The sequence below is a fragment of the Scyliorhinus torazame genome, chromosome 1, assembly GCF_047496885.1.
Source record: "Scyliorhinus torazame isolate Kashiwa2021f chromosome 1, sScyTor2.1, whole genome shotgun sequence".
NCBI classification, from domain to species: Eukaryota; Metazoa; Chordata; class Chondrichthyes; order Carcharhiniformes; family Scyliorhinidae; genus Scyliorhinus; species Scyliorhinus torazame.
The window spans coordinates 374,876,510-374,896,407 of NC_092707.1; the positions used below are offsets into that span (position 1 = coordinate 374,876,510).

At 43.4% G+C, this 19,898-nt stretch overlaps 1 protein-coding gene across 1 annotated transcript in view; it reads right to left on the bottom strand.

The window, feature by feature from the left end:
- The window catches only part of ryr2a (ryanodine receptor 2a (cardiac)), a 1,117,859-nt gene that overhangs the window by 118,429 nt on the left and 979,532 nt on the right, over positions 1–19,898 (bottom strand). The window contains exons 84-87 of the mRNA XM_072511661.1: positions 19,539–19,627; positions 3,285–3,413; positions 1,087–1,191; positions 651–732 (exon numbers count right to left, since the gene is read on the bottom strand). Of these exons, the coding sequence (XP_072367762.1) occupies positions 651–732; positions 1,087–1,191; positions 3,285–3,413; positions 19,539–19,627 (405 nt within the window). The remainder of the gene's footprint in view (positions 1–650; positions 733–1,086; positions 1,192–3,284; positions 3,414–19,538; positions 19,628–19,898) is intronic.

Here is a 19,898-nt window from a genome sequence, read left to right on the forward strand (position 1 = left end):
AGATTGCACAGCGTAGGGTCGCCAGAATAATACCAGTGACAGCAAACTATAGTTATGAGATATTGGTATTATCTCTACTGGTGTGGACAAGGTGATTAAATAGAGGTTATTCAAATCCCAGAGGATTTTCTTTCTCAGACTAAATAGAAAAGGATTGTTTTGGATGGGGACTCAGTGATGAGGGATCATTAATTTTAAACTATTACTGAGAGTGAGAAGAGCAATGACGACACATTTTCTTATGTACAGGGTTGTTGGGACATGGAATGCTTTGTCACAACGAGCATTAGAGGCTGAGGCCATTACATATTTTAAGGGACAACTGTAGAGATATGTACAGCGGTGAAAATACAGGGCAGTTGGTTTAGACTTGGATTGCCTAGCATTGAGCTGGCACCACTCGGCTGGGCCAAATGGTCTCTTTCTGTGTTGTAAAAGGTCCAAGCTTCTATTTTAGAGAAATACGACAGTGGGGAAATTATATTAGATTATTTCAGTAAGGAAAACATTTCAACGTTAAAAATGTGAGAGGACAGGCATAAGAACCGGCAGAAGAGTAATTCTGAATTCAAAAACAATTGAGACTTTATTCACTAAGTTATGAATTAAGATTATTTGCCTCTCATTTCATTTCACTGACCCGTACCTACCTTCCAGCATTGAAAGCAGCATAACCACCATATCCTTTTGGAGGTCCATTAACTCCTTCAGCAGCTCAATTTGACTAGAGTCCTGGAAATTATAATATGTAGACACTGCAATGAATCATTTCAAGGCTTTTATTTTGTCACATTTCTAGTATTGCAGTTGAATGTCAAGGATCAAGTAATGGTACAACGCTGTGAAGAAATTGCAGAAAACACTTTTTTACATTTATTGTCTATTCCAAATCAGCAAAATACTATTCAGTCAATTTACAGTCAATTTGTAAAAACTTCATTTTACTGTGCTTTTCCTGGTTAAATTTTCCCTTAGTTCCTCAGATCTTTGTGTCCTTTAGAAATATTCTGCCTGGAGGTGTCACATGACCCGAGTCTGGAATAAATACCAAATATCTCTTCTTTCGTTGGGCACCGACTTACTAACCTGGGAGAGTTTCATTTGCATGTGGGCAAAGACATGAAGAAAGCCAACCACTGCATCCCATAGCCTGCTGTGTGCCAGACTCTGCTGATTTCCAGTGCAGGGGCCCTACAGGGGTGGATAAAGAGAGTTGAGTACAATTCTAGTATCATTTCTAATTCTAGTTGACTATCAAATATGGAACCTTTGAAGCTAAAATTTTGTGGCAGAATCTTGAATCATAACTGTCAAGCTTTGTTTCAGCTGATTTGCACGGTCACCTCTAAGTAAGGTGGCTGTGGTGTCGAGTTTCTCTTTGGGACTTTATGTTCATAACCGGTGCTGGCTCTCTGAAGTTAACAAAGATAGTCCATCCTGCACTCAAGTATCTGGCACTTCAAACCACATCAGTAAACCGCGTCAGTAATGTACCTGATCTTATTTATGTCAAAGGTGTGTCAATCTTTACAATCTTAGGCTAAGGAATGAATCTGGAGACAAAAAGGCCGATTTTAACTTGAGGCGCAGAACAAGAGTGGGGGAGGTGGGCCAGAGCATGCCTGGTGTTTGCCTCTTGCTTCTGCAGCGAGGCACAAGCCATTTTGATGCCCAGGTTTGATTTCCTTGGGACAAGTGAGCTGCTCTTTCCAAGAGCCCGAACAGGCATGATGCACCAATTGGCCTCCTTCTGTGCTCTTTGACTCTAATAATGACTTTAAATGTGAAGTTTGGATGACATTTTACATAAGTGTGATCTATACGTTCCTGAATCTAGATGACCGAGGGGGTCACCTAATTAAGTCTTTAGGGTGATGTAAGGAATTCAATAGTGTAGGGAGAAAAACATTTTCTCTGATGGGGAAGTCAGAACAAGGGAGGCATAATCAGAAAGTTAGTGATAGGCTATTTAAAAGCAAAATCAGGAAGCATTTTTTCAGACATAAAATAGTAGAAATTTGGAACTTGCTCCCTCAATTGCTGGGTCAATTGAAAAATATAAAAGGATTGAGCTTGGTAAGATTATCATATGGTGAGGGTTCCAAGGGAACTGGAGCTAAACCAGGCAATCAAAGTTGAGGTACAGATTAGCCATGATCTAATGAAATGGCGGTAGAGACTTTTGGGGCTGAATGGCCTTCGCTTGTTCCTTCCAGATGTTTCTTTTCAATTAAATGTAAAACATTATATAACTGTTCAGCCAACAGTAAAATTAATTAATTATTGGGGTTATTATGTTCCTGGAAGATTGTTTTGCAAATTATTATATAAGTCAATGAAGTGAGTCACACTGAAATTCACTACAATGTCAATGTATGATAATTACTCAGATTTTGCAGTCAGCAGCAAATTAACACATCACCATTCATTATGGCTTTGAGTTGCAATTTACAGGTAATGAGAAATCTGATACATTTTGGTTCTCTACAGGGTTTCATGCAATCTGTGTGAACAGGGTAAGCAGCATTGTGTCTCCTCAACCAATCAGATTGAAAGATTCGCACTGAGGGATGCAGAATCTGAACCAGTAGTGTAAAATAGAATATTTAATTCAATGTAAGATCATGCACTGAAAGCAAAATAGAGAGGGAAAGTAAGATAGAGATAAAAGATGCAAAGAAAAAGTTGAGTACAATTTTTCAGTTTTTAATAGTCTCCCAAGAATAATGGAAATCTGAAGGAATGAGAAAAAAACACACTTGTAAAATACAATATTTAGTTCCAGAGAGGTTGTTTTTTTAAATTAAGATTACATTTGAATGGACAAACCCAACCTTTTCTGATATTATTAGTGCATACCTAATGTGTCAGCACCAAGGTATCATGTGCATCACGCATTTGAATTCCGAATCTCTTGCTGACATTGTTAGAATGAACCTTTTGGTAGAGCTGGTAACTTAATATGGTAAGCACTGATAGCCTCAGCATTATTTTCTTCAACAAAATCAAGGCCATTAAGGTGAAAACAATATACAGCTTATGAAAAATGAAAATTGCTTATTGTCACAAGTAGGCTTCAAATGAAGTTACTGTGAAACGCCCCTAGTCGCTACATTCCGGCGCCTGTTTGGGGAGGCTGGTACGGGAATTGAACCGTGCTACTGGCCTGCCTTGGTCTGCTTTCAAAGCCAGCGATTTAGCCCTGTGTTAAACTAGCCCTATATAAATCTGATCCGGTCGTCACACAAGTCTAATTCTATATTACCAACTCTCTTTGATTCTACCTGAATGTACTCTGTAAGTGTGTTGAACACTTGCTTTGCCACATTGATTGCCTTTGAGAAATTGCGCTGTCCCTGTTCATCAATGATGTCCTTCCCAGAATAAAACCAATAGAAATCACTGATTGATTCCTGGAAACAAGACAAAAAAAAGCATTGGTCATAATGATGGACATCCAGTGTAAAGTATCTTCAAATGTACACATGATGCTCCGATATCGGACAAGTTTATTGTGCTTTTCAAGCCTTGGATTGTGTATTGAATCAGAGGTCATAGTTTTTCCTAGTTTTTCAGCTTACGCATAGGAATAGTCAGCTTTATTCAACGTACCTCCGTGAAGCCAAGCTGTTTTATAGGTACTGCACAACTGAGAAGGCAATCAAAAGTAAACTGAAAATAATACGGCTCAATTATTTCATAAATTGCTCACAATCCACTTAATAAGTTTGATCCTAAAAAGCCTGGGTAATGCTCTAGTTGCAAATTGGAATCTAAAGTGCTGCCGGAACTGCCTCCAAATCTTCAGCGTGGCCACCACCACCAACTCTCAACAAGGTTCAAAGGCCCCCTAAACCAATGCTATTCCATGCATTCTCTCAGATTGTCCATGCCACCTTCTTGAAACCCCTCCTCACCACCATGTATCCACTCACCTAGTATAGACTATGTGCATTCCACAGGTTCCATGCAACATCACCGGACAATATTTCATAGATCACAGAATTTACAGTGCAGAGGGAGACTATTTCACCCATCGAGTCTACACCAGCCCCTGAAAGAGCACCCTATCTCAGCCCACATCTCCACCTTAACCCCGTAACCCAGCAACCCCACCCAACTTTGGACACTACGGGGCAATTTAGTGTGACCAATCCACCTAATCTGTACATCTTTGGACTGTGGGAGGAAACCGGAGCACCCGGAGAAAACGCACGCCGACACGGGGAGAATGTACAGACTCTGCACAGACAGTGACCCAAGCCAGGAATTGAACCCGGGTTCCTGGCGCTATCAAACAACAGTGCTAACCACATTAATTTTACATTCATTGAGGGGCAAACCATCTCAGCATCTAATAAAAACCTGTATATCATTGATTTTGAGAAAAAATGCATTGTGCCATGTGAAGAAAAAATCTTTTAGTCCTATTAGCTGTGTCAACAATCCCAACACTACATCAAAGATGTCAATTTGTTATTACAACTTCTTCAAGCTGGAATTCCTTCTTAGGTAAATGGAACCCACCTATAGTTTTGAAACCTCTTAGCATTTGAAAGGCAGCCAAGCATTGATAATGACCACAGCTATCCAATCAATAGACTTCTCTCTGGGTGTGAAAGAACAGTAGGTGCTCTTTTCAGTTTCGAACCACAGTGCCTATCAATCAATATAAGCGAGCAGGGTATTAGATTGTTTTCAAGTGTAGCATTTTTCCAAGTATCAAAACAATCATTTAAGAAGGAGGAAGTGATAAACCAGGAAACTACAGGTCAGTCAGTCTAACTTCAATGATGGAGAAACTATTGGATGTTATTCTGAGAGACAGAATTAATCTGCATTTGGAGAGGCAGGGATTAATCAAGAATAATCAGCATGGTTTTGTTAAGGGAGATCATGGGCGTCATTCTCTGACCCCCCGCCAGGTCGGAGAATGGCCGTTGGCCGCCGTGAATCCCGCCCCCGCCGAAGTCTCCGGTACCGGAGATTGGGCGGGGGCGTGAATCGGGCCGCGCCGGTTGGCGGGACCCCCCGCTGGATTCTCCGGCCCGAATGGGCCGAAGTCCCGCCCAGAAATTGCCTGTCCCGCCGGCGTAAATCAAACCTGGTATTTACCGGCGGGACCAGGCGGCGTGGGCGGGCTCCGGGGTCCTGGGGGGGGGGGGGGGGGGGCGCGGGGCGATCTGACCCCGGGGGGTGCCCCCACGGTGGCCTGGCCCGCGATCGTGGCCCACCGATCCGCGGGCGGGCCTGTGCCGTGGGGGCACTCTTTCCCTTCCGCCTCCGCCACGGCCTCCACCATGGCGGAAGCGGAAGAGACTCTCCCCACTGCGCATGCGCGGGAAACTGACAGCGGCCGCTGACGCTCCCGCGCATGCGCCGGGAAACTGACAGCGGCCGCTGACGCTCCCGCGCATGCGCCGCATTTCCGCGCCAGCTGGCGGGGCAACAAACGCCATTTCCGCCAACTGGCAGGGCGGAAATCCCTCCGGCGTCGGCCTAGCCCCTCAATGTTGGGGCTAGGCCGCCAAAGATACGGAGCATTCCGCACCTTTGGGCCGGCGCGATGCCCGTCTGATTGGCGCTGTCTTTGGCGCCAGTCGGCGGACATCGCGCCGTTGGGGGAGAATTTCGCCCCATGTCTGAGCAACTTAATTCAATTTTTCGGAGTGATCAGGTGTGCAGATGAGGGCAACGCATTTGACGTAGTCAACTTGAACTTAAGCAAGGCTTTTGAAAAGGTCCTACATGGGAGAGTGATAGCGAAGATAAGGAATTTTGGCAAATTGCTCCAGAATTGGCTGAGTGGCAGGGAGCAGAGGATGATGGTCGAGGGGTGTTTTTGTGACTGGAGGTCTGTGCCTAATGGGGTCCATCAGGGATCAGTGTTGGTGCACTTGCTGATTATGGTTTATATCAGTGATTTAGACATGAATGTAAGAGGGCTGATCAATAAAAGAGGGATGATATGAAAATTGGTGGGGTGGTAAATAGTAAGGAGGATAGACTTAGATTACAGGAGAATATAGACAGGCTGGTCAGATGGGCTGATTAGTGGCAAATGGAATTCAATCCAGATAAGTGTGAGGTGATGCACTTGGGAAGGACAAACCAGGCAAGGGAATACATGATGAACGACAGGACCCTGGAAACCACCGAGGATCATAGGGACCTTGATGTGCATAACCCAGCAGGGGCTGGTTTAACACAGGGCTAAATCGCTGGCTTTTAAAGCAGACCAAGGTAGGCCAGCAGTACGGTTCAATACCTGTACCAGCCTTCCCGAACAGTCGCCAGAATGTGGCGACTAGGGGCTTTTCACAGTAACTTCATTTGAAGCCTACTTGTGACAATAAGCGATTTTCATTTCATTTCATTTCATGTACACCAGTCCCTTAAGGTAGCACGGCATCCCAAAGATGTGCAGTCAAGGTGGATTGGCCTCGCTAGATTGACCGTTAATTGAGAAAAAAAATAATTGGGTACTCCAAATTTATTTTTACAAAGGTAGCACGGCAGATGGATAAAGTGGTTAAGAAGGCATATAGTATACTTGGTTTTACTAGCGAGGCATAGAGTTGAAGTCACACGGGATCAGGGGTGAGCTGGCAAGGTGGATACAGAACTGGCTAGGTCATGGAAGGCAGAGAGTAGCAATGTAAGGGTGCTTTTCTAATTGGAGGGCTGTGACTAGTGGTGTTCCGCAGGGATCAGTGCTGGGACCTTTGCTGTTCGTAGTATATATAAATGATTTGGAGGAAAATGTAACTGGTCTGATTAGTAAGTTTGCAGACAACACAAAGGTTGGTGGAATTGTGGATAGCGATGAGGACTGTCAGAGGATGCAGCAGGATTTAGATTGTTTGGAGACTTGGGCGGAGAGATGGCAGATGGAGTTTAATCCAGACAAATGTAATGCATTTTGGAAGGTCTAATGCAGGTAGGGAATATACAGTGAATGGTAAAACCCTCAAGAGTATTGAAAGTCAGAGAGATCTAGGTGTACAGGTCCACAGGCCACTGAAAGGGCAACATAGGTGTAGAAGGTAGTCAAGAAGACATACGGCATGCTTGCCTTCATTGGCCGGGGCATTGAGTATAAGAATTAGCAAGTCCTGTTGCAGCTGTATAGAACCTTAGTTAGGCCAGACTTGGAGTATAGTGTTCAATTCTGGTCGCCACACTACCAGAAGGACGTGGAGGCTTTAGAGAGGGTGAAGAAGAGATTTACCAGGGTGTTGGCTGGTATGGAGGGCATTAGCTATGAGGAGAGGTTGAATAAACTTGGTTTGTTCTCACTGGAACGACGGAGGTTGAGGGGCAACCTGACAGAGGTCTACAAAATTATGAGGGGCATAGACAGAGTGGAAAGTCAGAGGCTTTTCCCCAGGATAGAGGGGTCAATTACTAGGGGGCATAGGTTTATGGTGAGAGGGGCAAGGTTTAGAGTAGATGTACGGTGCAAGTTTTATTACACAGAGGGTAGTGGGTGCCTGGAACTCGCTGCCGGAGGAGGTGGTGGAAGTAGGGACAATACTGACATTTAAGGGGCATCTTGATAAATACATGAATAGGATGGGAATAGAGGGATACGGACCCAGGAAGTGGAGAAGATTGTAGTTTAGTCGGGCAGCATGGTCGGCACGGGCTTGGAGGTCCGAAGGGCCTGTTCCTGTACTGTACTTTTCTTTGTTCTTTGTTGTTTGTTTGAAGAACAGGGAGGTTTTGCTGGAACTGTTTAAAACATTGGTTAAGCCAGAGCGAGAGTATTGTGTGCAATTCTGAAATCCACATTATAGGAGGGTGTGATAGCACTGGAAACGGTGCAGAGGAGATTTACCACAATGTTGCCTGGGCTGGAGAGTTTTAGTTATGAAGAGAGATTGGATAGACTGGCGTTGCTTTCCTTGAAGCAGAGGAGACTGAAGGGAGACATGATTGAGATGTATAAAATTATGAGGGGCACACATAGATAGAGTGGACAGGAAGAAACCTTTTCCCTTGGTGGAGAGATTAATAGCCAGGGCATAGATTTAAGGTAAGGGGCAGGACGTTTAAAGGAAATGTGAGGGAAACCTTTTCACCCAGAGGGTGTTGGGAGTCTGGAACTTGCTGCCTGAAAGGACGGTAGAGGCAGAGACCCTCATAACATCTAAGATGTAGTTAGATGTGCACATGTGATGCCAAAGCATACAAGGGTATGGGCCAAGTGCTGAGAAATGGAATTAGAATAGATGGTTGTTTTTGACGAGAGCAGGCAGGATGGGTCAAAGAGCCTTTTCTGTGCTGTAGACCTCTATGACTCTATGAGCAGCTTTTTAAAATCAGCCAATGCCATTTAAATCACAATAGAAAATATGACAGAAAGGCTAACAGGATATTTTGTAACATTTTTTCACTGCATTGGGGTGGTTTCTCCATTGGAAAAGCACCGTATTGAATGTAAAAAAAATGAACAAGCCTGGTTAATGTAAGTGTCAACTTGCCTGTAAAGGTCAGATCTCTCTGATGAATCACTGCATTAAAAATACATGTACATGACAGTACAGCACCAAATAATGACTTGTGAAGTGTCAAACCACTTTACACTTTCATTTCAGAATGTTCCAGGCTCCCCATCAGGTTTTCCATTTTCTTCATGAAGTCTTAAAACTGATGTACCTTTCCTGAGCTTTAAAACCTCACATTACCCTATGAAAATGGTGTGCGGGAGGAAATCTGATTTCCATCTCCCATTTAAAATGGTGAACCAAACTCAGGGGGCCACATGTATGATTTGCACGCCAGGCATTCCTGTACCAGAAGTAAATGGTGCGGTATCAGGAATGCAGAGGAAATTCGGATTTTGGATTTCCACCCAAAAAATCTTGCCGAGTCAGTATGACTCAGGAGCCTTTAAAAGTGGCAGGTGGGTCCCGATTCCGGGATTGCTGACCTTATTTCCAGTGTTTCTGATTTTCAGTAGTGCCTGTTAATGGTTTGAGTCGTGAGCCCGCACCCTGTATTCCTGACATGGCTGGCTCCATTGTGGGGATAGGCATGTCCTACTTCACCGCAATTATCAGGGAGTCAGGCCAGTAGTGATGAAGGGTGAGTGAGCTGAAGGGTCTTTTCAATTTTTCTGAAAACTGGGACCAACTCCAACATGACTGAGGCAGGCCTTTTAAACAACCCCTGTGGCTGCCTCTAAACTTTCCCCTGGGTCAGTTAGCCAAATGAGAGCCCGCACCCGTCCCCCCACAATGAAAATCTCATCCTTGGGGACACTTCCTCCCAAGGCGGAATAGCTGAGCTGAGAATTGTCCCGACTCCTGCGACTCGCCTCAAGGAGGAGAATCCAGCCCCATGTATGGCAATTCCCACAATGAAATGTGCCTCTGCATCCAAACATAATCTGGCTCCTTATCTTTATATTCATAAGATTATTTAACATTGTAAGTAATAAAAAGCGACAAAGTATGCAAGCATTCCTGAACTGGCAGGATCAGTAATCAAGTACAGTGCTCCGTCCAGAATGTGTCCTTTTAAATACAGCTTTGTTCTGTAGAGTAAATGTTGACCCCGAGTCGTTCATCATTCATACTGTAAGGTTTATCTTTTAACGTATTTTGTGCTACATTTTTCAGCTCTACCTTTTCAAAATTCGATATAGTATCAGAGCAAGAATTGGTTGCCGCGACATCAACAGTAACGCATGCCCTAGGAGCCCATATGGAGCGCTTTTCCATCAGTCTGTGGTTTTCTGCAGTCTCCTTGTCATCTCTGCATTTGCCTCACCTCCCCCACTGATGACTATGCTCAATAACATCTTTTCCGTTACAAGCCAAGCCTTAGGAATTTGGGAGAAACTCTTCAATTACTCCTTAAGAAGGAAAAACGCTGTTAATGTAGCAGATGTGCAGCAACAGATGTCATACCTGTTCACACCCTGGGCCAGTTTTAGGAGCGCAAGGTAAAGGTAGCACCCACTCCAGTCATGGTCATCCACTTGGTGCTCAATTATCACATGTGCTGACTCCCAAGCACAAAGAACATTTTACAAATTACTGCCTACTACACAGCTAACATTCACTGCAGGAATAGAAAGTGAGGAGACAAGTTGTTCTCATCATAATGTGCAGCAACATTGTAAAAATGTGCTTTTGAACGTATATCAATCATTACATGCAGCGAGCACAGTCATTCTCTGGCCACAGTTTCCATCATTCAACTTCTTATTTACTATCTATCATTAATTATTTTGTGTTCGATTAGAGGGCCAGTTGGTGTTGTTAGGACAACAGAGGTAGTTTTAAGGGATTTATATTTGTACTGGCAAACATTATAAATAAGGTAGAGTATTAAGTGGGTTTAATTTAATGCTTATGTGCTTGGAAGGGTAAATCCTAGAGTTAAATTCAAGCTGGACAAAAGTGATTGTATGTATGGGGTTTTCTTAAGTTCCAACTGTGTTTCTACTGTGCTTAGAGAGGGATATGGCGTGAAGAATAAATAAAAGGCATTAGCATATGGGTGTTTCTTAGCAACTAGGGCCTTGTAATGTAGAGAAGCTTTTAAGTTTCAGTTAGCTAATTTCATTGCAGTTGGAGATAGGTAGCGAGAGAGAGGCAGCTCTCACAGCTCTGCTAGAAGCAGTTGGTTCAGAAGACTAGGGAGCAAACATGTCTCTCAGCTTTGCTAGAAGAAAAGCCGTGCCATGGAGAAACGAGCATAGATCTAAAGAGCAGCTAGTTAAGGAAACTCGAGAAAGTGAAGAGAAGCTTCCAAGAAGTCTGAGGTTAAAGGTACTCGAAAAGCGAACTCCTCAGTAAAAAAGAAGAACAGAGAGAGCTGGGAAGGAAGCTGAGACGTCAGAAAGAGATCTGAAGTGATTTTCAGGTTTGTGAGATTTTACGGCAGTCTGTGGTATGCGAGTTGAAATAACCATGGGAACTGGTGGCTGGAGCTCAGAATTTGTGTAAAGACAGTTAAAGCAAAGGAAACCAAACAGGGGTGGTGGAACATCCTGGACTAGATTTGCTGTTAAAAGTGTTAAAACTTTGTTGAAAAGTGTTGTTTGTAAAACCTGGTCTGGATTTCGGAATGCAAACTGCCAAGGGAAAGCATTAAAATGAGAGGAGATTATTGAGCCGTACTTTGCAATCCGTGTTAATCCTCTGTGTAATTGTTAGGGGAAGTAAAGACATGTTGTATCAAAATCAAATTTTTTCATGTTTAATGTTCTTTTTCCTTGTTGTTAAAACTAATTAGTGGTCCTGTGACCTTGTTTGCCCACTTTTTATAAACAAGGAAAAGTCACGGTCTTTTGAGCCAGGGTTCCATTCTGGGATCTTCCTGTCCAGTTATAACATATGGGATTGAAACGATGTTCATAGACTCACAATACATCGTGTTACATTGTGGAATCTTGGGGCAGCTATCTTTATAATCCAATGACCATTGCAAGTTAACTTGATACCAAACTGTGTATTGCTAAACAAAATCAAATCCAATCCAAAGCTAAATGTGAATAATTCAGACAGGCTTCCAAGTCTTACTCAAAACTGAGGCTCGTGCTAGAGGGGAAAACCAGGCAGACTGATAAGAAACTAAAAGGTGCTTCACTGTGATTATAAAATCCTTTGTTTATAACCCTTGTTCTGCAACCAACATAAAGCGTGATGGAAAAGGCTTTTATAAAATATCAAAAGTGAAAATTTAGACAAAGAAAGGGTGGTAATCGTTAAGGGACTTAAATGATCTAGGAAATAAAAGAATGGCAGAGTTTCTTAAGTATAAATACAAAATACTGCAGATGCTGGAAATCTGGAATAAAAACAAAACATGCTGGGAACACGCAGCACATCTGGCTGCAAATGTTGATCTGTTACCGCTCATTAGAAGTTCTCATAAAAGGTTACGGACCTGAAACATTTATTTTGTTTAATAACTTAATTCTACTTGTTTCCGTATTTACAAAACAGGGTCAATGAAGTGCCGGAGGAAAGCAACCCAGTGGTAGAAGTACAGAAAAGGAGGACAATTTAAAGTTGACTAACAGCCTGGTATATGGGTGGTTGGACAGGGACACCGGAGTACCATTATATGTGGGCGATACTGATCACGTATTAAAGCACGCTTATCTCTCACAAAGGGCGAAATTGGGATGGGAGGTTAAAATATCAGCAGATACAAACGTCCCATTTCATTTTCGACAGGAACATTTCGAGCAACGTGAGGCCATTTCTCCAGGCAGGTGGGGGGCTTCATCACCACTCAAAGCCCCCAGAACCAGGAATACCAGAAATGCTCCATAAAGAGTGTTGGGGCTCCGTTCCCCCCACTCTTCACCTACCTTGTGGGGGAATATTCCTGTGGGTTCCCATCTGCAACCGCCACCACGCTCATTTAGCTTCTGCGCTCCGGACAGCCTGAGGTCAATGATGCCAGGTGGGAGCCAAGCCTGGTCTTTTAAAAATGATTTAATGGAACGCGGTAATCAGTGGCTAGGCCAGCATTCTTTGTTTGTTCAAACATTGCCCAGGTGTCAAAATGGAAGGGCTTTGTGTATTCGCCCAGAGTTAGAAGTAGAGCTTATGGGCAGAATCTTGCCATATTTTTTTCAAAGTGACGGGTTCAGCCTGAAAATTGACATGCCGCTCTCCCATTTGCAGAGGCCAGTTTTCACTCCAGACCTTGGGCCTTTTTAAAGAATAGAAATGAGTGGGTGGGGTTTATGCCTCCACTCTGGTGGGCCCGTGCCTGATAGAGCCAGCAGCCGGCTCCAAAGAAATTGGGGCGCCATCTTGAAAGGGCGGCCCAATCAGAGCTGTAATTGAACGGCTGCCAGCCCACTCCCCCACGCAGGCATCAGGAGCTCTCCATGTCCCCCCGGGCAATCATCGGGGGGCTCCCCAAACTCAGTGGCTGCTCCTCCCTGTGCCATCAAGCTTGCCCCTCACTGCCTGCTCTCTCCCCACCTTCTCTATGCATTAATGGAAATCCCCACCCCCTAAGGAGCTGCCAGGAGTGCTGCCTGCCCCAACACTGTCCTCTGGCACAGGCTGGCACTGCCAATTAGCAGTGCCAACCTGCCAGAGTAGTACCAGGGGCCAGTGCCTTGCATATCCCTCTCCCCTGCCCCGAGGGCTATACTTGCCTTTGCATCTCCGGAGGGATCACTCAACTGAATCCCATATTTAAAATGCGATTGTAAACCTCGCTGACGTCACATCAGTGAGGTATGAATATTTAGTGAGGAAGGATCATGTGGCAGTGGTGGAGTTGGGGTGGGGTGTGGCACTCGTTAATAATATTAAAATTTATTATAATGTTTTTAAATGAGTTCCTGCACTTTCACGGCTTGAACCTCATGACATCGCCAGCGAGGGGCGGAGAAAATCGGCAAACACAATCTCTCTGGATGGAATTGTGTTCCCTGATTCTCTTTGGATTCTCCGCCCACATCACCATTCTCTCTGATGGTGATCGTGGGCTGAAAATCTCCCCCTTGATCTTTATTATCGAGGCAACTTATATGATTCAGGTAGTGGGAAGATCAGTTCACTAATTGGATTCTAAATAATCCAGGGATTCAATTACAGGTGTTTATACTTGACCTGCCCATCAGAAAGCAGATGGGAGGACAATTAAAATCAGCTGATTGAGTCGCCCACCAATTATTGTCCCACTGTCTTCCACCGTTACCTCCAAATCTGAAGATGCTGGCTCTTTCTTTAAATATGCAGTCGGTGTCATCAGGATGGGACTGCAATTTAAACTGGCTTGCAAAGGTGAATCTGTGTGGCCTGCATGCCTCCCAGCTGAAGATAGGGTGATGCATTTGACAACAGAAGAAATCATTTAAGGCACATTGTTTTTGCTTGTTGTACCACGAGGAGCAGATGCACTTTTCCTGGGTTCTAGGAGAGCACGTTAGGCCTTCCCTGTCCCAGGTTACTCACTTCCTGCAAAAGCCCTTCCAGAATCCTGACCACAGCTTACCTCTGTGCCAGTCAGCTGATACATTTCACCCGATTGGTGCAGTCAGCTGACAGGAAGCACACAGACAAGTCCGGGAGGTTTCAATGGCACATGCCTCGCATTACTGAGCCGGGTCTGGCACATTTTGCCTCTTGTCATGTGAGAGTACCTTTAAGAAATGGGTGTTTATAAATGGGTATGTATATAAATATCTGTCGTCTGAGTACCTTTAAGAAATGGGTGTTTACTACTGCAGTGATGTCAGAGAGTGGGTGGAGCTGGGCTGTCTGTCAGCTTTTTACTTTTGTTTTAGGCTGTTTGCTGCAGGGTGTGTTTTAGTTTCGTTTTCAGAGCTGGATAGCTGCAGTCACAGCCAGAAAGGGGTATTAGTCTCTCTCTCTGTAATCTAAAAACTGTAAATCGATTCTTTGGTGATTTAAAACGAATGACTGCTCTCAGTAGTGACTTTAACCTGATGTGCTTCTGTTTAAAGGTTTTTTAAGTCTTATGGATGTTAAAAGGACAGCTTAAGGATTGCATAGTGTTGTGTACTTTGGGAGTTGTATTTGAATTAATGGTTGCTAAGATGTTCACTGTATGTTTTAAAAAGGTTAACTTGAGTTCATAGAATAAACATTGTTTTGCTTTAAAAAATACTTTTCCATTTCTGCTGTACCACACCTGTAGAGAGGGCCGTGTGCTCCCCATACCACAATCTAGTAAAGGTTGTGGGTCAGATGAACTCCATGATACACTTTGGGGTTCTCTAAACCCTGGCCCATAACAAATTGGGGGCTCATCTGGGATAAAAGTCTATCTATTGGATTGGCTTAGTGAACTGAAAGACACTGAGGGGTAAGCATATTGTGATTGCTTTTCAGGTGTGGTATTCTAATTTAAGTAGGGAGTGTGTTGTGGACAATGGCTCTTTCAGAGGCTCTGAAGTTTTTGAGGGTGGAGACTGTCACACGCAGTACCTTACGGACACAGACTAAAAGCAGACTGTTAGATTTGGCAAAAACATTGCAGTTAGCATTATCTGACAAAATGCGAAAAGCTGAGGTAATTATGGCGGAGGCTAATAAAGTTGCCTGAGATACAGTTTGACTCATTGGAAATGGCAAAAATGCAGTTACAAATTAAACAAATGGAACATGAGAAAGGATTAAAGCAGCTTGAATACGAAAGAGATAGAGAGGAAAAAGAAAGAGAAAGGGAGATACAGATAAGGAAAAAGATAAAGAGAGTTTGAACTTCAGAAAATGGCCATGAAACATGACAGTCAGTTAAAATTGGCAGGTGTAAATGGAAACGTACAGTTGGATGATAGTGATGAGGATAGTGAGAAAGAGCGACATATTCAAAGGCTTGGTGGGGATCTATTTAAATATTTCCAAGCATTTCCAAGGTTTAATGAGAAGGAGGTAGAAGCCTTTTTCATTTCATTTGAGAAGGTAGCTAAACAAATGAAATGGCCACAGGACATGTGGGTATTACTGATTCAAACAAAGCTGGTAGGTAGGGCTAGTGAAGTGTTTGCATCACTATCAGAGGAGGTATCTGAGTCGTATGAGGAGGTGAAAAAATCCATCTTAGGTGCAAATGAACTAGTGCCTGAAGCCAACAAAGATTTAGAAATTTAAGGAACGAAACTGGTCAAACATACATGGAGTTTGAAAGGATCAAACAGAGTAATTTTGATAGGTGGATAAAGGTTTTGAAAATAGACCAAATGTTTCAAGCTCTCAGAGAAATTATACTTTTGGAGGAGTTTAAAAGTTCAATTCCTGATGGAGTGAGAACTCATGTGGAAGAGCAGAGGGTTAAAACTGCGAGATTAGCAGCAGAAATGACAGATGATTATGAATTAGTTCATAAATCAAAGTTTGGTTTCCGACATCAGTTTCAGCCTGTGAGGGATAGAAACTGGAGACATGAGAAATACTCAAGTGGTAAAGGTAAAGGTGATCTGATGGGAGATAAATAAGGAGAGTGTACCTCAGACTAAAAAATAAATCCAGGAGGGTGGAAGAGACATGAAAAGTTTCAAATGTTTTCACTGTAATAAACTAGGCCATATAAAGTCACAGTGTTGGTGGTTGAAGAAAAGCACTGGGAAGGCTGATGTGGTAAAACAGGATAAGACACTGGGGTTTGTTAAAGTGGTAAAGGAAAGCCCAAGTGAAGCAAAGGAGGTGCAAAAGATTGAACAGCCTGATCAAGAGGTGATTGATAAGAAGGTGCCAGATGTCTTTAAAGAATTTACTTGTGTGGGTAAAGTTTACTCATGTGTATCAGGAGGAGCAGGTAAAGAAGTCACAATTTTAAGAGATACAGGAGTTAGTCAATCTTTAATGGTAGGAGATGATGAGTTATGTAGTTTGGGAAGAATGTTGCCAGAAAAGGTGGTAATATGTAGAATTCAGGGTGAGAGGAGTAGTGTTCCATTAAATAAGGTAAGGTTGGAAAGTCCAGTGAAGAGTGGTGAAGTGATAGTAGGATTAATAGAGAAACTATCTTGTCCAGGAATACAGTTTATCTTGGGTGATGATATAGCTGGATCGCAGGTGGGAGTGATGCCTACTGTGGTTGATAAGCCAGTGGAAACTCAGACAACTGAAGTGTTGAAGGATGAATATCCTAGGATTTGTCCGGATTGTGGAGCAACAAGATCGCAAAGTCACATGTTAAGACAAGAGGAGAGATCAAAGAGTGAAAACGAAGTTGAAGTACAATTATCAGAAACGATTTTTGATCAGATGGTTGAAAAAGAACAAGAACAGGTGGAGGATGAGGCGGATATTTTTAGTTTAGGAAAATTGGCAGAGTTACAACAGAAAGATGTAGAAATAGAATGGATGTATCAGAAAGCATACACTGAAGAGGAATCTGAGTATATACCAGAGTGTTATTACCGTAAAAGTAATGTCTTGATGAGAAAATGGAGACCTGGGCGGGATTCTCTGGGAATCGGCGGAGCAGGCATAAACGGCGCAGTGGAGTGACGGGAACCACTCCGGCGTCAGGCCGCCCCGAAGGTGCGGAATCTTCTGCACCTTCAGGGGCTAGGCCGGCGCCGGAGTGGTTTGCGCCGCGCCGGCCGGCGTGGAAGGCCTTTGGCGCCGCACCAGCCAGGGCCGAAGGGACTCCACCTGCTGGCGCAGGTCCGCTCATGCGCGGGGGCATCAGCGGCTGCTGATGTCATCCTCGCGCATGCGCAGGGGGGGTTCACCTTCGCGCCGGCCATCGCGGAAGCTTGCACAGCCGGCGCATAGGAATAGAGTGCCCCCACGGCACAGGCCCGCCTGCGGATCGGTGGGCCCCGATCAAGGGCCAGGCCACCGTGGGGGCACCCCCCAGGGCCAGATCGCCCTGCGCCCACCCCCGAGGACCCCGGAGCCCGCCCGCGCCGCCAGGTCCCACCGGTAAAGGACCAACTCCAATTTACGCTGGCGGGACCTGCGTAGAACGGGCCTGGACTACAAAAAGATGTAGTTCAATTTTGTCAATCATGTCACACGTGTCAAGTGATAGGGAAACCTCAAGCAGTGATAAAACCAGCACCCTTAATACCCATTCCAGCATTTGAGGAACCTTTTACAAGGGTCCTAATCGATTGCGTAGGACCACTTCCTAAAACAAAACGTGGGACTCAATATCTTTTGACTATAATGGATGTGTGTACTAGGTTTCCAGAGGCCATTCCAGTACGTAGTATTACAGCTAAAAAGATTGTGGAGGAGTTACTTAAATTCTTTACTAGATAGGGACTACCCACAGAAATACAATCGGATCAGGATCAAATTTTACCTCGAGGTTATTCAAAGAAGTTATGGATAGCTTAGGAATAAAACAATTTAAATCAGCTGCGTATCATCCAGAATCGCAGGGAGCTTTAGAAAGGTGGCATCAGACATTAAAGACAATGTTGAGGGCTTATTGTCACGATTATTCAGAGGATTGGTATAAAGGAATTCCATTTGTATTGTTTGCAATTAGGGATGCACCTAATGAGTCAACCAAATTCAGTCCTTTTGAACAAATTTTTGGTCATGAGGTAAGAGGATCACTTAAATTAATTAAGGAAAAATTGATGAGTGAGAAATCGGAAATTACATTATTGGATTACGTGTCAAATTTTAGGGAACGATTAAATAAAGCAGGTGAATTGGCTAGACAACATTTAAAAGTTTCACAAAATGTGATGAAATGGGTAGCGGACAAGAAATCCAAAGTTCGTAGTTTTGCCATTGGAGAAAAAGTTTTAGTGTTGTTACCAGTGGTAGGTGAACCTTTAAAAGCAAGGTTTTGTGGACCTATTCAGATTGAAAGTAAATGAAGTGAGGTGAATTATTTGTAAAAACGCCAGATAGAAGGAAAACTCACCGAGCGTGTCATGTGAATATGCTTAAAAGGTACTTTGAAAGGGAAGGAGAGGAAAAGGAGGAGGTTTTAATGATCCGAACTCAAAGTGACGAACCAAATCCAGATGACTGTGAATTTGACATAGCTCAAATTAAATTGGAAAACGAGGATGTTCTTAAAAATTGGGATAAATTGTTGAGTTACCTTCCAGAGGAAAAACAAACTGACCTGAAAAGAGTTATTTATATCACATGGGCAAGTTTGTGGAGATAAATTGGGAAGTACTAAAATGGCTATATGATGTAGATGTGGGAAATGCTGTTTCAATCAAACAACATCCATGGCACAGGTTAACAAATAGATTGAGAGTATGATTAAAAATGGCATAATTGAAGTGGGTTGCAGCCAATGGAGCTCACCCATAGTGATGGTGCCTGAACCAGACGGTACCCAACGATTGTGTGTGGACGAGAGAAAGGTTAATGCAGTTACAAGAACGGACCCTTATCCTATCCCACGTTTGGAGGATTGCATTGAGAAAGTGGGACAATCAGCTTTTATTTCCAAACTGGATTTACTTAAACGTTACTGGCAGGTACCTTTATCCAAAAGGGCAAAGGAGATTTCAGCTTTTGTGACTCCAGATGGTATATACCAATTCAAAGTTATGCCATTTGGCATGAAAAACACCCCAGCCACATTTCAACGGTTAACTAACAAAGTTGTTTCAGGATTGCCCAATTGTGCGGTATACATCGACGATCTGGTAATTTTCAGTCAGACATGGAAAGAACATTTAAAACATCTGATGGAGTTATTCGATCGACTTCAGGAGGCGGGTTTGGTGATAAACCTAGCCAAAAATGAATTTGGAAAAGCCCAAGTCACTTTCCTTGGCCATACAATCGGACAGGGTCGAATGGTCACACGGGATGTGAAACCAACAGTTATTGAGGAGTTTTCAATACCCTCAAGACAAAGGGAAATAATGTGATTTCTTGGCATGAGTGGATTTGATACACTTTGGGGTTCTCTAAACCCTTGTCCATAACACACTTATCCCGTTCTTTTGCCCACTGGGAGCCGACTCCTGGTTCAAATAGGGACTACGACGAACGATACCCAAGTTTCACTTGTTTTGTACATTCCCTCTGCACAAGATCTACTCCAATCAAAATTGAAGATGCGCACATATCTTTGACAGACCGTACCTGAACTCTCAAGAGGTAGTCCACAGTTGAAATGATGATGTTGACTGTTGTGTTGTTGCCCGTCTGGGTTCGTAGGTAATTCTGGAAATCTTTAGACAAAGAAATTATAATTTAAACAATGAACAGGGATCCAAATTAATGTACTTTCTATAGCAGGTTATGTATAATAATTTGATAGTAATCCAATAGAGAAACAAAGTTACTAAGCGTAATCAACGATAGTTCAATCTGAAGTGTCCAAGGTGTAGTCTGTTGTCTTCACTTATTTTGCAGAGTTTTTTTGGTCTGAGAATCTTGCTAATTTTCTACACTAGAGGGTGGGGTCTTCGTGTTGGGGAAGATCTCATCAGTATTGTACCT